This window comes from Prionailurus bengalensis, chromosome A3 (assembly GCF_016509475.1).
Source record: "Prionailurus bengalensis isolate Pbe53 chromosome A3, Fcat_Pben_1.1_paternal_pri, whole genome shotgun sequence".
Taxonomy (NCBI): domain Eukaryota; kingdom Metazoa; phylum Chordata; class Mammalia; order Carnivora; family Felidae; genus Prionailurus; species Prionailurus bengalensis.
The window spans coordinates 79,180,388-79,201,029 of record NC_057354.1 but is presented as its reverse complement, the minus strand read 5'-3'; the positions used below and the strand labels follow the sequence as shown (position 1 = coordinate 79,201,029).

The following is a 20,642-nucleotide window of genomic DNA, read 5'->3' as shown; positions in this document are numbered from 1 at the left end:
GGATGCTTAACTGACTGAGCCACCGAGGCGCCCCTGCTTTACATTTTTTAAGGAGTACTCTCACGTGAGACAGATGTAGCAGCTATGCCCCATGTTATTAGTGAGGAAACTGAAAAATACTGTGAGCTAAATCTTGCAGTAAGTTCATAGTGGTAACCAGACTAGCAAATAGATCTCCCAAAACCTAGATTTGTGGTCTTGTATTTATAACCTTTTAGGTTTTTATTTTTATATAATTGTAAATCTGATATTTTTCTTTACATCACAAGGAAATAGAACAAATTGGTTTGCAGTAGTTAATATATACAATGATATGAAGAAAAATAGAGACTTTTTATATTAATTTCAACCTGCAAAGAGTTAACAGTTTATCTTCAAAAAATGTCAACCAAGTTTAATATACTTTTATTTGTCCAGTAAAAGTAACTTCACAATCTATTCAAAATGAAATTTTAACTGAAGAACAATTTCTGTTCTTTTTTCCATCAAAGAAAGCAGAAGATAAAAGACAGCTATATTCAAGTAAACATATAATGATGACATAAAGATAGACTGAATCAAGTACCTACATAAAATGTTAAAACATGAAAATTTATAGTCCTCTTACCTTTTCCTTTCTAAACTGATAAAATACAATCAGAAAATTTTTTTAAATGAAATCTGTTTTCTTACTGTAACTTGTGATTTATTGTTCTGTTTAATTGAAAATGTTTTGGTTTCAGTTAGTAATTTCTGTAAAGTAGTACTCCTTAAATAAGTTTCTAAAAACAATAGATCTGTGAACATTACATTTAATCTCAACTAAAAAATTACACTAAAACTATCATGATAAAAAAGGCTACAAAATTTCTCTGCTTATTTTCCTAAATTCCTTTTACAAAATTCTAATCGAAAAGGAATTTTCAGAAACAAATAGTTACCAGATAACGTATATTGCAATTTAGCATACTTAACCAAAAAACAAATACCCTAAGAGAAGTGAAATTGTTTTTGTCATTCATTCTGTGCTATACTCTTCTCCCTAGGCACCTTTAATAGTCACAAATTCTATCCTTAAGGCCTCAGCATTTCACCCCTACTTGACTTCTAGCAATCAATTTAGATGTTTCTTTAAAAAAATTTTTTTTAAATGTTTATTTTTGAGAGAGACAGAGAGAGCAGGGGTGGGGGGCAGAGAGAGAGGGGGATGGAGGATCTGAAGCAGGCTCTGCGCTGACAGCACAGAGACTGATGCAGGGCTTGAACTCATGAACTGTAAGATCATGACCTGAGCCAAAGCTGGACGCTTAACACACTGAGCAACCCAAGCACCCCCAATTTACATGTTTGAACACCAAATTTAATAATTTGCTTTATCAAAAATTGTTTCAAGGACAAAATCTCCATAAATTACTCTAACAAAACCAGAACCTCTAATTGTAGAACACAAATGGAAAATAATATGGAAGGAACTTTATCTCAACTTGAAGACTAAGTATCTCGGTGTTTGAAAAATAGGCTTAAGATAAATAAATTTTACTATCTTATTATTTTTTTCTGCACAGGGTCAATATTTGTATTTTAAATTATATGTTTAAATTATATGTTACTTATTATATTGTCATTTCAAAGGAGAGGCTCCCAAAAAGACTTTAGTAAAGTTCCATGCTATATATTTGTATATACGTATATATCTGGATCTTCTATGTTTTAGTGTGAACTGTTCTAGAATTATTGACAACATAAAGTCTGTAAGAAGATGAAAATACTAAATCAAAATCTTTATCAAATAGTCCCAGGCTTTCAGCAAGTATCTGTAAATGTATTTTTGTACACCTGTATTCCTGAAAGTATTATTTTGTACTATGATCACAACGTTTAGGTTTTCCAATTTTGTATGATTTTCCAATTTTATGGCTAAATATTCAGTGAAGTTTAACTGCATTTAAAGTCATTATTAAATATAAAACAAGTTGTATCGTATTATATGCTAAATGGCATTGCGTTTATAGTCTCAGTAGTAAAAACTAAACCTAACAGAATGTGTATCCAATGTGACACGTTTTCAATGTTTACAGAACAGCCTGAATATGGAATTTAAAAAGTAATTATATGAGGGAAAAGCAGAGAATCCATGAAAAGATATAAATCATTACCGCTGGAAATGATTATACTGTAATGTGTAAATTTGAAGGATTTGAGTCTTGGCTGGAGAAAAATAAAGTAAATCTTTCATATATTCTGATTTATCCAGGATGAAAACTAGTCATATTGTAAAGGGATAAAACATTCCATGATCATCAGAAGAAATGGAAATAATCTGTAAGAAAGAGAATTTTCAGCCTTTTTTACTAGCAGGAAAAACTATAAGGGCTAAATATCACTCTAGAACCATGCTTCTAGTGACCTTTTCAAGACCTTTTCAAGATGAATTTTTAAAAATACAATAAAAGGTAAAAGTATTAATTGTTAGTAGATAAAAATATATTACTGCCTAAAGCAAACCCAAGACTGCATATAACACAGATCAGAAAATTTTTATTATTCAGTTTAATTAAAGTTGTTAAAAAAAAATTAGCCTTTTGCCTGTTCTCATATTTGTGTGTTATCACCCTTTATCTGAGGATTCCAAATCAATTCCAAATCTCTAACTTTAAAATGCATTAATGACCCCTACTGTAGCAAACAGTGTATTCTATAGTTCATTAAACTTATTCTTTCAATAAACACAGGATTTTATATAAGATGAAAATGACAGCAGTCTCCATAATCTTAAAAGCTAGGTGAAACAAATACCCTCATGGTCTAAGAACTCGTAAAATGTAACCAGGTCACTAGACCAACATACTAGTGTACAACTTTAATAATTTCTAGCAGCAAAACACCTGGAATAGCCATTAACAAATGTGTTCATTGGATTGTAGATTAATTTCTTTGTAAGAAGTAATTTTTAAAAAGTATAGTTCAATTGCAGGCAAACATGAAAGATATCAAAGATCTTGTTTATCTCCACCTTTCCCAGTGGAATCAGGTGCAACTGGAACCTTATTAGTCTCAACAAAAACAGATTCAAAGGCAGCTTCCTGTTCATCCAAAGAATCAGCAGCCGTGGCTCCTTTAATTAGTGTTGTGTTGGTAAAAGATTGTTGCTGCTTGGAAATTTTACTGGATTCCATTGCTTTTCTACCTCTTCTTTTACCAAGAATTTTGACATAATTAGCAGGTATAAGTCCTGTTGTTTGACCATCAAGACTAGCCAGAAGCCAACCACGCACTTTGGGTTGCTGTTCTGATGGAAGAAAAGACAGCCTTGTAATTATAACACATTTTGGAGTCCATCAAGATATTAATAATAAAATATTAATATCTGTTACACTTACACAATAAAATACATAAACAAATACATATATTCAAAATCAAATGAGTAGCCTTAACAGTTCTAGAGTCCCTTCTTACAATTTATACTTTTTATTTTATACTTACTATATTTTCAGCCTTGAAGAACATGAAGTTTATTATTAGTTGGTCCATTCATAGAGTAAGGAGATTCAATTCTCCTAAAAGCTAAAACTAACATCACTGTTTTTCATATTTTTTTCAATATATGAAATTTATTGTCAAATTGGTTTCCATACAACACCCAGTGCTCATCCCAAAAGATGCCCTCTTCAATACCCATCACCCACCCTCCCCTCCCTCCCACCCCCCATCAACCTTCAGTTTGTTCTCAGTTTTTAAGAGTCTCTTATGCTTTGGCTCTCTCCCATGTCTTTCATATTTTAAACTGAAATTTAAGAAATGAATTTCTCAGTCCTTCTCAATAGAAGTTACAGGGAAGTATAGAAAATACATACCTTTATACAAGCCAAATTTCTTTACGTAACTTTTGGCCAAAATACAAAATTCATTCCATGTGATTGTGATGAATAATTCTGAAGATACTGAATGCTAACTTTAATCCAAGATAGGCAAAAATAAAGACCTCAGTTATCTCTAGGCACATGACAAAAAGGTAAGGCAGTACTCTAAGCTTAAAGTAGGAAAGATTTATTTAATATATTCAATTTTGTTTTTTGGTATTTTAAAGATTACTCATATCTTTAAAAAGCTGTTTAGGGGCGCCTGGGTGGCGCAGTCGGTTAAGCATCCGACTTCAGCCAGGTCACGATCTCGCGGTCCGGGAGTTCGAGCCCCGCGTCAGGCTCTGGGCTGATGGCTCAGAGCCTGGAGCCTGTTTCCGATTCTGTGTCTCCCTCTCTCTCTGCCCCTCCCCCGTTCATGCTCTGTCTCTCTCTGTCCCAAAAATAAATAAAAACGTTGACAAAAAATTAAAAAAAAAAAAAAAAAAAAGCTGTTTAACTGTTAGGGTTTTAGGTCAACACTATAAGTTAGGCACAATATAACATTTTTATGTTTAATACTCTACAATAGAGAATAAATAAAACACTTAAAATCAACCATGTCTGTGACTGATTTTGTTCTAAATGCTCAAATGTATTTTGGGCAAAGGAAGAAAACAAAGAAGCAAAGCTAAAGTGTTAAGAAGTGTCATTAGTGGAAGAATAATATGAGATATAAAATTTTCCTGAAATACTATAATTGAAAGAAACCACACTTGATCTTCTTTATACTTTATTTAGATTAAAACTAATTATTTGTATGGGTCTAACAATAAATCTTAAAAAGAAATCACTCTTTTGTAATCCAAAATAGGAAAGTGCTATTTTCACTAGAAGAAAAATATGAATCTAATACTTAGAAGCCTAGGTTTTGTGTATGAGGGATGAGGCAGAGATTTAGCAAATTTGATCCAAAATTTTCAATTATTTATACAATAAATTATGTGAACATGGAAGATATTTTTTCCCTATGTAATGACTAGAACCAATTAAAGGCTCAAGTTTCCATTAATAGATCACATGGAAAACAGCCAAAGTGGTTACACGTACAGGTTCTGAAGTCAGACAAACCTAGGTTCATAGTCCAGCTCCATCACACCTTAGCTTTGTGATCCCATTTAATTATTCTGAGTCTCTGTTTTCTCATAAGTAAAAAAAGGTCAGGATAATAATAGTACCTACATCACAGCATTATTATAAGAGTTAAATGAAAGATATATAGTGCCTTGTCCTATAAAGGATAGCTGTTACTATTGTCACTAGTATTTTTACCAACAAAATGTTACTCTTCCTAGTAAACCTGAATCCCCACAAACACACAAAAATCTTTTTTTTTTTTTGCAAATCCATAAAAATTCTGATCATCCTTACTGAGGAAAGCTAAGGGAAAAGGCCATTTTACCTGGAACCATTAAAAACTATTAGTGACCTGGTTCAAAAATAAACCTGTGATGTGTATAAATTCCTTGCTGAAGTTCTTTAATACTTCATGACAGTAATTCCTAAAATATTCATGTTGGGAGTTTCTGAAGTAAACTAGTCAAATAAAAAAGAAAGCAATACCAGTCTGAGCAATTAAAGACTGACAGGGATACTTATGTCACAGGAGAATTTCTTCGGGTTGTTAGATTTGTTACATGTAGTGTTAATCTCATGTTTTTGTGTGGGGATTAACAGAGTTTGGAATTCAAGTTTTGAGTTTATAAGTGATTATATACATAAACAAAATCTTTCCTTATCTCAGTGAAATACTATTGGAACAACCCTGTTGAGCATTTTTCTTCCACATCCCTGGATCTGGAAGGTCTAAACTGACACAAAAGAGAAATACTAGCAACTACTTCTGAGTTAACGAACAAGGACCAAGATCTTTTGTTGCAGTTTTTAATAGTACATTTACAAATTCAAAAAATTCATGGGTAATTTCAATTTATTCATGTTTTGTTACCTTTGAGAGCTAAGTTTAGCATATCACCAGCACGGAAAGAAATTTCTTCTTCGGACACAGCAGCAAAATCATATTCTGCTCTAGCAACTACATGGTCATCCTCACCACTTGCCCAGTTGGTGTTGTCTACAAACCAAATTAAGAATTAAAGTTAGGGTTAGTGTTCACTGGCTATGGTGTAAACTGTATAAATCTATTTGCCAAGAGAAAAGCACCACCCTCCACCAAAGTAAATTCTATAATTAACACTACGCAAAATCCAAAAATATGCTCACTAGGATATATATTATGAACCTTCTCCTTTTTTTCAAGGTCAAAATTACAATTACCTGTATATTGTCTTATCCATCCCTGCCAGTAAGTTTTAGAAAGATAAGGGAATTATGTCCTATGCATACCTGTAGCCTCTACAGCATCAAGTTCAGTACCCTGTAAACAGTAGTCAGGCAATGTGTACTCTTACATTAAACAAACAATAAACCAATCAGTAAGCCTGTTTTTGCTATATATTCATTTTCCAGTTTTCAAGTTCTTAACTGAAAATATAATTGGATCAAAATATTAAATACAGGGGCGCCTGGGCGGCGCAGTCGGTTAAGCGTCCGACTTCAGCCAGGTCACGATCTCGCGGTCCGTGAGTTCGAGCCCCGCGTCAGGCTCTGGGCTGATGGCTCGGAGCCTGGAGCCTGTTTCCGATTCTGTGTCTCCCTCTCTCTCTGCCCCTCCCCCGTTCATGCTCTGTCTCTCTCTGTCCCAAAAATAAATAAACGTTGAAAAAAAAATTAAAAAAAAATTAAACACAAATGAACACAAAGAACGTTAATTTAACAAATCTATTCTTAAAATTCGAGATTGTTATGTGGTTTTTGAACCTATTCTATTACTCTTACCTGTGACTTCATCATTATGGGTAGACAGAAGTTTCCAGATGAGGTAAGGACCACCAAGGATAACAGCAAAGAACAAGAATATTGGCCAAGATTTGGCTGAATTAGCTGCTTTGTCCTCGGCACCAAGGCAAGCCACAGTTCCTTCACTTTCTGCCCACAGGTCCTCATTCTCAGAGCCTCTTCTTAAACCTATCATCCACTGTAACCGTCTGTAAAGATACCTTATAGTCCTAACTAATGCAAAAGCTGAAAAAACCTTTGTGAAATGTATTTTTAATCGGGAAAAGTGATTTGCTACATCCAATACAGCCCTGAAACTGTTATAGACAGCTGAAAAGGTAGCATCCATCATCATACTGACAGAGGCAAATGCATGCACAATACTTTCAATGGACTGAAATGCACCTCTGCTGCTTTCTTCAGCTTGCTGAACAAATCTACTGGGTGGCAGATCATCTACACGGAGGCGGTTATAGCCCAACCCATTATATCCATAACTATAAGGGCTATAGCTTCCATAAAACGAATTTCCATAGGCACCATATCCTGAAGAAAATGAACTGTAAGCAGGTCTGAAAGTATTCACATTGCTGCTTCCTGTCTGCTGTGATGGCCTTGGAAGAATAGGTGGGGGCACTCTGGTAAGTGTTGGTTGTCCAGGTCTTGTCAATAAACTAGGACCCAAATCAGCAGATCTAAAAAAAAAAAAAAAAAAAAAAAAAAAAAAAAAAAAGATTCGAAATAGTATCTTAAGCACATAATAAATTCAATTCAAAGTAACTATTAAACACCTCTTACATACCCAGTGTTAATGACAGATCTACTGAAGAGGTGGTAAGAATAAGGATTAGTCTCTAATACCTACATGCTTAGAATCTCAGTGTTAAAATGAACAAGATAAAAGAGCTGACTAAACTCTGCTATTTTCTTGTTTACTTGCTAGCATTATTAGCAGTATCTTCAACCTATTTTCTCAGGGTTAGTTACAACTAGGTATTTGTCCATCCTTGCCCCTAAATGGCACTATCTTAATCACTATAGTTTTATAATAGGTCTTAGCAGTATTCAATAAAACACGTCCTCCTCCAATGTTCTTCATCTTCAAGAGTGTTTTAGCTTTTTTGACCCTTTGAATTTCCATATACATTTTAGAATCAGAGCTTTAAGTTCCACACCCTCTCCCTCAAAAAAACCCTATTGAGGGGTGCCTGGGTGGCTCAGTTAAATGGCTGATTCTTAGTTTCGGCTCAGTTCATGATCTCATAGTCTGTGAGTTCAAGCCACAATGACAGCGCAGAGCCTGCTTGGGATTCTCCCTCTTTCTCTGCCCCAAGTGCGTGCACTCTCTTTCTCTCTCTCTCTCAAAATAAATAAACATTAAAAAAAATACTTACAAAAAAACCCTATTGAGATTGTTTGGGATTACAATGAATCTGTAGGTTAATTTGAGATAAACCATATCTTTATAATATTTAGAGTTTCAACCCACATTTATTAGGTTTTTGTTTTGTTTTGAGAGAGACACAGAGAGAGCACAAGTGTGCAGGAGAGGGAGAGGGGAGAAAGAAATTCTCAAGCAGGCTCTATGGAGGCCCAGATGTAGGGCTGGATCTCACAACCTCAGCTGAAATCAAGAAATCAAGAGTCAGACACTAAACCAACTGAACCAATCAGGCGGCCCCATCAGATCTTTTAAAGATTTTTCTGAATAATGGTTTTTAAAAATAACTTTAAGTTTCCATACTGTTTTATAGTTTCCTTGTGGCAGGTTTTCTTTAGATTTATTCCTGTATATTTGATATTTTCTGATGCTACTATAAACGGTGTCTTCTAAAATTTCACTTTGATACTGTTATGTAGAAATAATGGATTTTTTTTTAAATATGGTGCTTATATCCAACAAACTTGTTTTTGATTCTTCTGGATTTTCAATTAAGGATTTGCAGTCATACTGTATGTGAATGATAGGTGTATTTCCAATTCTTACAGTTTTATTAAAGAAGGTATTGCACCTAAGACATATGTCCAATCTTGAATAGAAGTGATTAATAGGCATTCTTGTCTCATTTCTGATCTCAAAGGGAAATTTCTCAACATGTAACCATTATTATGTTTACTGTAGAGTTATTGTAAATTTAGTAATTTGTTTTCTATTTCTATTTGCTAAGAGTTTTTACCATGAACATTGAATTTATCAAATGATTTCTCAACATCAAGATGATTATGATTTTAATTACAAATTCAATTTCTTTAGTATCATGCTACTTAAAATATGGTTTGTCGATCAGTGCTAATTTATGAGTCATATGCACTGACCTATAATGAGAAAAGTACAACAAATGAGACTGTTTAAGCAATCTGACATTGTTATATTTTTACTGTATTTTATAAAGGTATTAGGTATCAGCACAAATATTTTGAGAAGCATTGCTGTATAATTATAAGACTACTCCTTTTCTCTATTTAAAAACATTTTTTTTTAATGTTTACTTTTGAAAGAGAGAGAGAGACTGGGAGACACAGAATCTGAAGCAGGCTCCAGGCTCAGCGCTATCAGCAGAGCCTGACATGGGGCTCGAACCCACAAACCATCAGATCATGACCTGAGCTGTCAGACGCTTAACTGACTGAGCCAACCAGGCACCCCTCATTTTCTCTGTTTTTAAATTATACCTTGCTTAATCCTCTAAATCTCTTCCCATCCTTTCTGCATTTTCTGCCCTTTTGTCTCTTTGTGCAAAAATATGTTGGATATGTTCTTCCTAATTATCCTTTAGGTCCTGCTATTCAAAAGGGCCAATACATCACAAAATAAGTATCTTGTACCATAATGTGAATTAATGAACTCTTTTTTAAAAAAAATTTTAAGCTTATTTATTTTTAAGAGAGAGAGTGTGTGTGAGTGGGGCAGGGGCAGATAGAGAGGGGGACAGAGGACCTGAAGCAGGCTCTGTACTGACAGCAGAGAGCCTGATGTGGGGCTCAAACTCACAAACTGTGAGATCATGATCTGAGCCAAAAGCAGATGCTTAACCAACTGAGCCACCCAGGTGCCTCTTTATCAATGAATTCTTAATGCCAACTGAACTAAATAGTGTGCTTAGTATTAATGTTGCTTTACATTCTGGACAAAGTTTCATTATCTTTTTGTGGGCTGCTAATTTATAGTTTGAAAACAGCAGCCAGTCTTGGTAGCTACAGAACACACTTAGAACGTTGCTCTAAGTCACTAATTATCTCTGTAGCAGTGTCTAAACTGTTGCTAAACCCAATGAGTTACTAAGTTTGGTTACTGCATTTTTGTTCTACATATTCCTTTTCCTTTTGATAGTTTCCAATTATCTGCCAAAATTCCTTGTTTTCTTCTATTGCCTTCAACATATTAAACATTTTAAATTTATGTTAAAGTCTGTTCAGTAACTCCAATTTCTAGAGTCCCTTTGAAATCTGTTTTCTCATCTGTTGTTTCACTTAGTTTCAATTTATATTATCTAATATCCTTCTGGGTCCTGCTATTTGATTTTGCTTATGCATGAGACATACATGAAGAATTGTGGCAAGAATTTGAGACTCTGGATGATGCTCTCTTCCTCTAGGTGTATTTCATTCTGGATACTATTTTCTGAACTATCCTCTAGTTTGCTTCAGGCAAACTAGCCTGCTAAAGCTATTATCAATCCATGATTGTCCCTAATCTAATTTCAGGGATTGAGATGATCTGAAGCTGGGTTTATGCTCCTGTAAGGGAGTGTCTGCTTCTTTTATACTCTCATATCTAGATAGATGTATCTTTTTAGGGTCATAACACAAGGTATGGGTAATTTATCAGCACCCTGTCTTGGAGGACTACTAGACTCTAACCATACTCCAAGAATCTGTCGAAGGTGCTCTTCAACTAGCTTCCCATCATCTAAACTGCTTCTTTTGGAATCAGCAGCAGCTTCTATGAGAATCTACTCTCACCTTTGTGGATTTCCATCTTTCTCTTTTTCCATCTTTTGGATCTGGGCTCCATAAATCTTTACCTTATTTATTCTATAATGCATTCAAGCAGATGTTTTTATATTCTGCCTAGCTTTTCTATTTGTCCTTAATAGTGTTGTTTTTTTTCCCTTAAATTATTCTACTGTCATCAGAAGTCCTTCCCACAATTCTTTGTCCATCATCGTACAGTATCTTACATTTGTATACATGTCTGCCTCTTCTACAAGGTGAGCTCCTCATAGGTGCAGGAGTTATCCTTGTTTCTCCATCAACTACTACAGTGCTTAGCATATAAAAGGTACTGATACAACCACTATGCTGAAGTCTCTTTTTAGTGAATATTTAAAACACATATATCACACAGATCACTAATACAGATTATTTTTTCTTTATATATCCTTCTTTTATAAGTTTTGATGAATATGTTAGTTTAAAAATTGTAAGGAATTAAATGTAAATACTTAATAAAAAAAAGAAAGTTTCTTCCAACTCTTCTCTGGTTGTAATGCTACTTTTGGCATATACAAGTACATTCAGTGTCCACATTCCATCCGGCCTTCTGTTACAACCAGCAAAATGAGAAACCAACACACCTACAACTTATAACAAAAGATGTATATTCTGTGCTGAACGTGCCAAAAGTCTTACCAACCCAACTTTTTATTTTGAAAAATTTCAAACAGAAAAAAAAGTTGAAAGTACAATGAATACCCTCATTTCTTCTATCTAGATTCAACAACTATTATTGTTTTGCCACATGAACTTTCTTTCTCTCACTGTCTAGTCTTTTAAAAATTCTTGAACCATTTGAAATTAACTTGCAGACTTGATACATTACTCCTAAATACTTCAACATGTTATTTCCTAAGAGCAAAGATATTTCAGACAAAACATAATGCCATTTTCACATCTCTAAAAATTAACAATTCCATATCATTATCCAATTAAAATTCAACACATATCCATTACCCTCAAGTGTCTTCAAACAGTTTTATTGAGATACCAGAGGTGTACAACTACCAACCTATGTAATTCCAGAACATTTTTAGCATCCCAGTAAGAAATCCCACATTCATTAGCAGTCACTACCTATTTCTTGCTCTATTCCCTATCCTAGGCAATGACTAATCTAAATTCTGTCTCTATAGGTTTGTCTATTCTGGTGATTTCACATATAGTTAATTCTTGTTATTTGCGATAGTCATAGTCTATAAATTTGCTATGAACATCTAATTAACAAATAGAATCATTGTTCCCGGGGGAAACAATGCACTTCAGCATTATACTTAGAGGCCGTTTTAAAATAGCAAAATCACCAACAAAAATATGAAAAATGTGGCATCCATTTGGTTGTTAAAAGGACACCTGCTTAAAGCTTAAAGCTAAAACAAGAAGCAGGAGTGTTGCTTTGTTCAATCTCAGCTCATCTCATCTGAGATGACTCAAATCTTTTGCCACCCTATCCATGTCTGTGAATGATCATGAAAGCGTCATGAGCATTGATTTGGGGGTTACAATAAATTTTAGTGAGGAGAATTAGCAAATTTGGCATCTGCAAATAATGAGAATCTACTGTAAATGAATCATACAACATATAGTATTTTGTGACTGGCTACTTTTACCTAATGTAATGTTTTGAAGTTTCATCCATATTGTAGTATTTATCACTTTATTCCTGTTTCCTGCTGAGTTATATTTATTTATGCATCAGTTGATAGATATAGTGTTGTTTCCACTTTTTGGCTTTTGTGACTAATGTTATCATAAACATTTATGTACAAATTTTTGTGTGGACATACGCTTTCATATCTCTTGGGTATATATACCTAGGCATGGAATTGGTGGATCATAGAGTAACTATGCTTAACCTTCTATGGCACTGCCAGATTGTCTTCCAAAGCAACTGTACCATTTTATATTCCTATCAGTAGTGCATGAGGGTTCCAATTTCTCCACATCTTTGCCAATACTTGTTATTATTTATCTTTTTCATTATAGCCAACCTAGTGGGTATGAAGTGGTATCTCATTGTGATTTTGTTTTGCATGTCCCTGACAGTTAATGATGTTGAGTATCTTTTCATGTGCTTATTTGCCAGTTTTATTATTTTTTTAATGTTTATTTCTGAGACAGAGATAGAGCATGAGTGGGGGAGGGGCAGAGAGAGAGGGAGACACAGAATCCGAAGCAGGCTCCAGGCTGTCAGCACAGAGCCTGACGCAGGGCTCGAACTCACAAACCGTGAGATCATGCCCTGAACTGAAGTCGGTCGCTCAGCCGACTGAGCCACCCAGGTGCCCCTTATTTGCCAGTTTTAAATAATCTCTGGAGAAATGTGTATTTAGATATTTTGCCCATTTGAAAAATTACGGTACTTGCCTTTTTATCATTGAGTTTTAAGAGTCAAATGTCTTTTAGGTTGTTGTGGGTTTTTTTTAACAAAAATTCAATTAAGGTTCACACACTGCATTTGGTTGTTTGTCTCCTCATTTCTTCTAAATTAGAATCATTCCATTTTTTGGAATGCCCTGGACTTTTTGAAGAGTCCAGCCAGTTTTCTTTTAGAATGTCTTACATTCTAAATCTGTGTTTTCCCAAAATGTTGTTTAAATATATCTCTATCCTCTACATTTCCTGTTAAATTAAACATTGCATCTAAAGGTTTAATTAGAATCATGTTAACATTTTTGGCAAGAATAATTCATGGGTTATGTTTACTTCATATTGTATCACATCACAAAAAGTAGAACCAAACTTTAAAAAGGGTCAGGTGACTAACAGTGTAGTTATTTCCTGGTTTTCATAAAGCAGCTCTGCTCTAAAGTAGGAGCAATAATAGATAAAACAAAAAGAACAAATAGCATATCTAGATTTACATAACAGAAACCAAGCAGAAATGTAAAATGATTGGAAGGGTGATGCTACAGGCCTACTCAATTCTGGGTTTGAAATCAGGTAGTGACAACCAGGACTTAGACTTCTAGGAAGTAACAAGAACTAACGGTGCTCCTTTCTAATGGAAATAATTCACTGCTTGAAGCTGTGGCCTGGGATGCATCACTTTGGCTTCTAAAAAGAGATTATGAAACTTGCTGACAGTAGTTTAAGATTTTTAGAAAGTTACAGAACTAAGAAGGGTAGGACTCTGACTAGGCCTCAAGACCAGGAAATGAAACAACTACTGACTCAGTGACTTCATCTTTGATATCCTTAATCTAAGCCACCATTTTTACACCTGATCCTTACATGGGAGGGTGCATGCTGAAGGAGCAGGGAGAGTCAATAGAAAACCTACTAGACACAGAGAGATAAATGGAAGGGAAAGGAGAGGAAACAGAACTCAAAAATGCCTATTGAAAACAAACATATCAAAAATGCCGTACACAAGAAGAAATAAAAACATTAAGAAACCAAACTAACAAAAATCAACAATTAGAATGAAAATTCAAGGAAAAATAAGTTTCATGTAACAGCTCAACAAGGATTGCAAATATGTTTAAAAAAATTTTTTTAAACATTTATTTATTTTTGAGACAGAGAGAGACAGAGCATGAATGGGGGAAGGTCAGAGAGAGAGGGAGACACAGAATCCGAAACAGGCTCCAGGCTCTGAGCTGTCAGCACAGAGCCCGACGCGGGGCTCGAACTCACAGATCACGAGATCATGATGTGAGCCGAAGTTGGACGTTTAACCGACTGAGCCACCCAGGTGCCCTGCAAATATGTTTAAAATAGAAATCAATGAAGCAATGACATCTGTGAAATAAAAATTGAAATGAAATAAAAACATGTAAATATGAAGAAAACTCCATTACAAAGCTTAGACATGATGCTCACAGCCACAGGGATTATCTTGCAACTATGAGGCAAAAAGAAAATTAGTTGTAGACTAAGGAACAGTGAAAATATAGAAAGAACTTGGGGAATTCCACTTCAAGCAATGGCATTCTAGGTAATCAGACTAATCCTGCCACTAAAAAAAAAAAGTAGAAAAGCTAAAAACATACAACATTACCTGTTTAAAACATGAAAGAACAAGGTACTGAAGAATTTAAAATAACTGAAACTATGAACTTAATGACTGGTTCAGTACCAGATTGGACATTTTGAAAGAAAAACATCAGTGAACTACAAGAGAATTCCGAAGAAAATACCCAGAATGAAGTATGAGTAACAAAAGAATATATACAGAAAGGAGTATAAGGTACCGGCTGTACAGTGAAATACAGAGCATATATGCTGTTGGAGTCAAAGGGGTGAAAAGATGATGGGCCGAAGGAATATTTGAAGAGATAATGGCTGAAACTTTTCTGAAATTAATGAAAGACATCAAATCAGATTCAAGTATCTCTATGAATCCCACCCAAAATAACACAAACGAAACCGTTTACATTGAGGCCCAACAAAGTATAATCGCTAAAAACCAAAAACAAAGAGGAAAATCTTTAAAGCACTGGAGGAAAAAAAGAGATTCCTTTCAAAGAAGAAAGACTAATACAGAAATGGCCCAAACTCTCAGAAAGCTTACAGAAAAAAATTTAAAAAGGGAGCCAGGAAAAACATAGGTTCCTAATGACAATGTTGAGTTAGGAGATCTCTAGACTTTTTGTTAACTAAACAAGAAATGTCTTTATAGTCCAAAACTCAGTAAGTCACATATTATCACTTGTAGTGAAAACTATTCCTGATACAACGTTTAATAGGAGTCCCCCAGAAGAAGAGATGGGAAAAAATATTTCTTCAACAATAGAGATATAATTAGTGAAAATTTTCCTGAATTAAAAGAAAGATTGATGGCACAAAAACAGACCCATAGACCAATGGAATAGAATAGAAACCCCAGAACTAGACCCACAAACGTATGGCCAACTCATCTTTGACAAAGCAGGAAAGAATATCCAATGGAAAAAAGACAGTCTCTTTAACAAATGGTGCTGGGAGAACTGGACAGCAACATGCAGATGGATGAAACTAGACCATTTTCTCACACCGTTCACAAAAACAAACTCAAAATGGATAAAGGACCTGAATGTGAGACAGGAAACCATCAAAACCCTAGAGGAGAAAGCAGGAAAAAACCTCTCTGACCTCAGCTGCAGCAATTTCTTACTTGACACATCCCCAAAGGCAAGGGAATTAAAAGCAAAAATGAACTACTGGGACCTCACGAAGATAAAAAGCTTCTGCACAGCAAAGGAAACAACCAACAAAACTAAAAGGCAACCTACAGAATGGGAAAAGGTATTTGCAAATGACATATCGGACAAAGGGCTAGTATCCAAAATCTATAAAGAGCTCACCAAACTCCACACCCGAAAAACAAATAACCCAGTGAAGAAATGGGCAGAAAACATGAATAGACACTTCTCTAAAGAAGACATCCAGATGGCCAACAGGCACATGAAAAGATGCTCAATGTCGGTCCTCATCAGGGAAATACAAATCAAAACCACACTCAGATATCACCTCACGCCAGTCAGAGTGGCCAAAATGAACAAATCAGGAGACTATGATGCTGGCGAGGATGTGGAGAAACGGGAACCCTCTTGCACTGTTGGTGGGAATGCAAACTGGTGCAGCTGCTCTGGAAAACAGTGTGGAGATTCCTCAAAAAATTAAAAATAGACCTACTCTATGACCCAGCAGTATCACTGCTAGGAATTTACCCAAGGGATACAGGAGTACTGATGCATAGGGGCACTTGTACCCCAATGTTTACAGCAGCACTTTCAACAATAGCCAAATTATGGAAAGAGCCTAAATGTCCATCAACTGATGAATGGATAAAGAAATTGTGGCTTATATACACAATGGAATACTACATGGCAATGAGAAAGAATGAAATATGGCCTTTTGTAGCAACGTGGATGGAAGTGGAGAGTGTTATGCTAAGTGAAATAAGTCATACAGAGAAAGACAGATACCGTATGTTTTCACTCTTATGTGGATCCTGAGAAACTTAACAGAAGTCCATGGGGGAGGGGAAGAAAAAAAAAAAAGAGGTTAGAGAGGGAGAGAGCCAAAACGTAAGAGACTCTTAAAAACTGAGAACTGAGGGTTGATGGGGGGAGGGAGGGTGAGTGATGGGTATTGAGGAGGGCACCTTTTGGGATGAGCACTGGGTGTTGTATGGAAACCAATTTGACAATAAACTTCATATATTGAGAAAAAATAAAATAAAAAGAAAGAAAAGAAAAAATAAAAGAAAGATTGAATCCTTACAGTGAAGGATTATGAGTATGAACACTGTAGCTACTGAGCAGGAGGAAAAAATATACATGTCTGTATATTCATACCTGAACAGAGCATAATAAAGTTGCAGAGGACCAAGGTATCAGGTAAAATCTTAAAGACTACTAAGGAAAAAATAATCTACCTATAAAGGAATAAAAATAAGACTCAAAAGAAAAATTTCTGTACCTATGCAACCTGGAAATAAAGCTAAAAAAGGATAGTGCAAAGAAAGAAAATTATAGGCTAATTTCACCTAGAAATATACATGCAAATATCTTAAAATATTAGAACAGAATTCAGCATTGTATTTTACAAACAATCACAATTAAGCAGTTCATCCAGAAATTTAAGGATTGATTAAATTAGAAAGTTAATTGATGTAAATAAATCACATTTCAAATTTTAAAAAATATATAACGATTATCTCAACAAATTCATAGAAGTCATCCATAATATTTAATACTCCTTCATAATAAAAATCTGAGCAAGGAGATGGAAGTTCAAAAGGAGAACTATCAAAACCAAAAATCAAATATCAAACTTAATAGTGAGACTTGAGAAGCATTCCAATGAAAGTCAAGAGCAATACAAGATTGTTGGTTATCTATGCTGGGTTATTTGTAAATGACAGGACTGCAACATGGAACAAAGAGAATTTCAACCAAACCACCAGAACAAATTAAGTCTGAATTATGCTGGATATAAAAGATGGAAAAGTACTTCATGGAGACAATCACAAAACACAATTGGAGGCAAAAAGTCCGTATTTTCATAAAATATAAAGCTTCAGTAAAAATCACAGTAAGTCTTTTTATAATGGCTAAATGTAACAAAGGCAATTATGAAGAACAGCAATGTGGAGAGGTAACTGACATACCGGATATCAAAACTTATTAAAAACTGTGGCGGTTAGAAAGACCAATAGAATCCCAAACAGAACCACACATTTAGGAAAACTGAATGTGATGACATTATAAACTAGCACAGAATATATAAATTAATGGTACTGGGACAGTTATCCACATGGAAAAAAAAAACTAGATTACCTATTTCACATTGATTTTGTACAACAAAGTCAGTTCTAGGTGGATTAAAAATATGAATGTGAAATGCAGAACATGTAAAAAAAATAGAGAGAGAGGGGTGCCTGGGTGGCTCAATCAGTTAAGGGTCAGTCTCTTGATTTTGGCTCACATCATCATCTTGTTGTCTGTGAGATCCACGCCCCCACCTCCAGACATCCTCCCCCAGTGCTCTGTGTTGACAGTGTGGAGCCTGTGTGGGATTCTCTGGATGTGTTTCTCTCCCTCTCAAAATGAATAAGCTTAAAAAAAAAAGAAAATAGAGAAAAATTTTCTTGATCTAAGACAGGAAGGGTTTCTTAGCCAAGACACAAAAAACACAAACAATAAAATATGAAAATTTTGGCTACATTGAAATTAAAAAGTATCTGTACAACAAAAATGAACACAAATATAAAGCAAAAAGACAAGCCACAGCCTGAAAGATATTAGAAACAAACATAATAGAATTAGTATAGAATTAGAATAAAGGACTCTTACCAAGTTAAGAAGCAAACATATAGCCAATTAAAAAGTGAGCCAAAGATATCAACAGAAAAATCTCAAATGTCTAATTAACTTTCAAAAAGACAATCTGATTACTAATCAGAGAAGTGCAAATTAAAGATGAAAATATCATTTCACATCCATTAGATTAGCAAATACAGAACTAAAAAATAACATCATCAAGTGTTTGAAAGAATGTAGAGAAACAGAATACCCTGCTAGTGAAAATGTAAAATCTGGTATAAAACCACTTTGGGAAGCAACTTGGCAACAGTTAGTACTTAAAGATAAGCATACCCTCTACCAAGCAATTCTATTCCCAATAACATTATTAGAAAGCCTCTTGGAAATGTGGACAAGGAGAAAGGCACACGAATGGTCACTGAAGTAGTTTTTAATATATAATACTTTAATACAACAGAATAGTTTGTTTTTATATAATAGAATATCCTATGGCAATTAAAATGGACTACAGCTCTACGTATGAACAAGATAAATCTCAAAATCAAGAATATTTAAGGGGAAAACATTTTGCAAAATGATACACATATGATTTGATGTTTAAAAACATAGTGAATACTGTACACACACATATATATAACATATAAACCTAGGTACTAAAGTATCAAATAAAGTATGAAAACACAATTGGGTACATTAAACACCAAATAGGGACAGTAGTTACAGGAGGAAAGAAGAAAGAGAGGCTTAACCATTTCTGTAATTTTTATTTTTTAAAAAATATGAAAAAATGAGGCAAATCTGGAAAAATGTTAACATTTCTTAAAGCTAGGAGTGAATACACAAGTATTCATTATCTTACTCTCTACTGGTCTCTACGTGTTTAAAATTCACAATGAGAAAAAGTGGGAAAATGGTTAATTTTACATAAACAGAACTTTAACAGGATGTCAGGTATAAACTCTGTCTTCCAAATAGCTGTCCAAACTTTTTTTTAAAAGTCAAATCGCTCATAAAAAAGGTAGCAGAAAGTGTGGCCTCATCTTAACAGTATAATTACGGCTCATTACTTGTTATTACTGTCATTATTAAATTAATTTGCTAATATGTTCAAGCATCGTGACGTTTAAATAAGGATTACAAGATTTTAGAACACAGTAGAAATACATTCCAGTATACTGGGGATTTTTAGTTGTTAGGTAAACCTACTGTATGATAGGTGATGACATCCGAATGTCACCACTTAAATTTGGATGTCCAGATCCACCCAACACGAAACAGACAAGGCTGTGAAACTCTTCTCTCGTTCTATTTTAACTTTTTATCCATTTAACACTGATTAAAAACAAATACAAAACACACAGGGCTTAGAAAAATGACACACTATTTTGCACACAAAGGCCATCCATAGGCCTTGGATTTAGAACTCCGCTTAGAAGTTGCTTCTCCAAACCTTTATCCAAAACGTTGCTGGGTTATGCTAGAAAACAACTCAAAGTTGTATAGGCTTGGGTTCCAGTTGCGTAAAAGCGACCTTTTGGGCTTTCACCAACTTATTGAGAGGTTGTTAAAAGCTTTGGAGAGACTTTGTTCCCAGTCGAGCCGGGGCTGGGCAAGTGCCAGCCACTCTCATCTGCGGAAGACCGAAAAGTCTAACGCTTTAAAGGGGGTCTAGCAGTTTTGTCACGGCGTCCCGCTAACAGCAAGGGGCTGGAAGCCGCCCCCTTTCTTCCAAGCACCGGGACCCAGTGAGGCGCCCAGAGGCTCCCTGGACAGTGTCCCTACCAAGAGCCGTCAAGTCAGAAACAGCTGTTTGACATCGAAATTCCCCACACTGGCGCCCTGTCCCCACCTTGATACCCTCACCGTTGGGGTTTGGTTGAGGGGGGGAGGGGACACCTCAGCCCAACAACGGCCTCAACCGTCTCCTGCCAAGTTCCCGCTCCAGCCCGTCAAACCCGCGGTCTGAAGAATCCCACACTTACTGGAAAGTGGGGCCGGGTCCTGGTCCTGGCCCGGCCCCCGGAATTCGGCGGGTCTCCCAGGGTTTCGGGGGAGGCGGCGGCTGGGAAGCCATCTCCTCCGCCTCCGCTCACTCCTGGTCCGCGCTGGGACGCTCCAGGCCCGGGTACACTAGTACCTCGCGCGCCAGGCGCAACGGGCAGAATACCGAGCCCTC

General features: G+C 35.4%; 1 protein-coding gene across 1 annotated transcript; it reads right to left on the bottom strand.

The window, feature by feature from the left end:
• Window positions 1–389: 389 nt before the first annotated feature.
• On the bottom strand, window positions 390–20,616 carry PEX13 (peroxisomal biogenesis factor 13). Its single transcript, XM_043603453.1, has 4 exons — window positions 20,449–20,616; window positions 6,717–7,411; window positions 5,827–5,952; window positions 390–3,268 (listed from the first exon to the last, which is right to left on the bottom strand). Exons 1-4 carry the CDS (start codon window positions 20,538–20,540, stop codon window positions 2,970–2,972), a joined length of 1,212 nt encoding a protein of 403 aa, XP_043459388.1. The 5' UTR covers window positions 20,541–20,616; the 3' UTR covers window positions 390–2,969.
• Between the last annotated feature and the right edge of the window lie 26 nt (window positions 20,617–20,642).

Excerpts from the sequence above, each read along its gene's own strand:
- PEX13 (XM_043603453.1), bottom strand. The coding sequence starts at position 20,540 with ATGGCTTCCCAGCCGCCGCCTCCCCCGAAACCCTGGGAGACCCGCCGA. Across the intron at positions 7,412-20,448 it reads GGACCCGGCCCCACTTTCCA|ATCTGCTGATTTGGGTCCTA; the intron begins GTAAGTGTGGGA and ends TTTTTTTTTTAG. Across the intron at positions 3,269-5,826 it reads GCTAAACTTAGCTCTCAAAG|AACAGCAACCCAAAGTGCGT; the intron begins GTAACAAAACAT and ends TTCTTCCATCAG.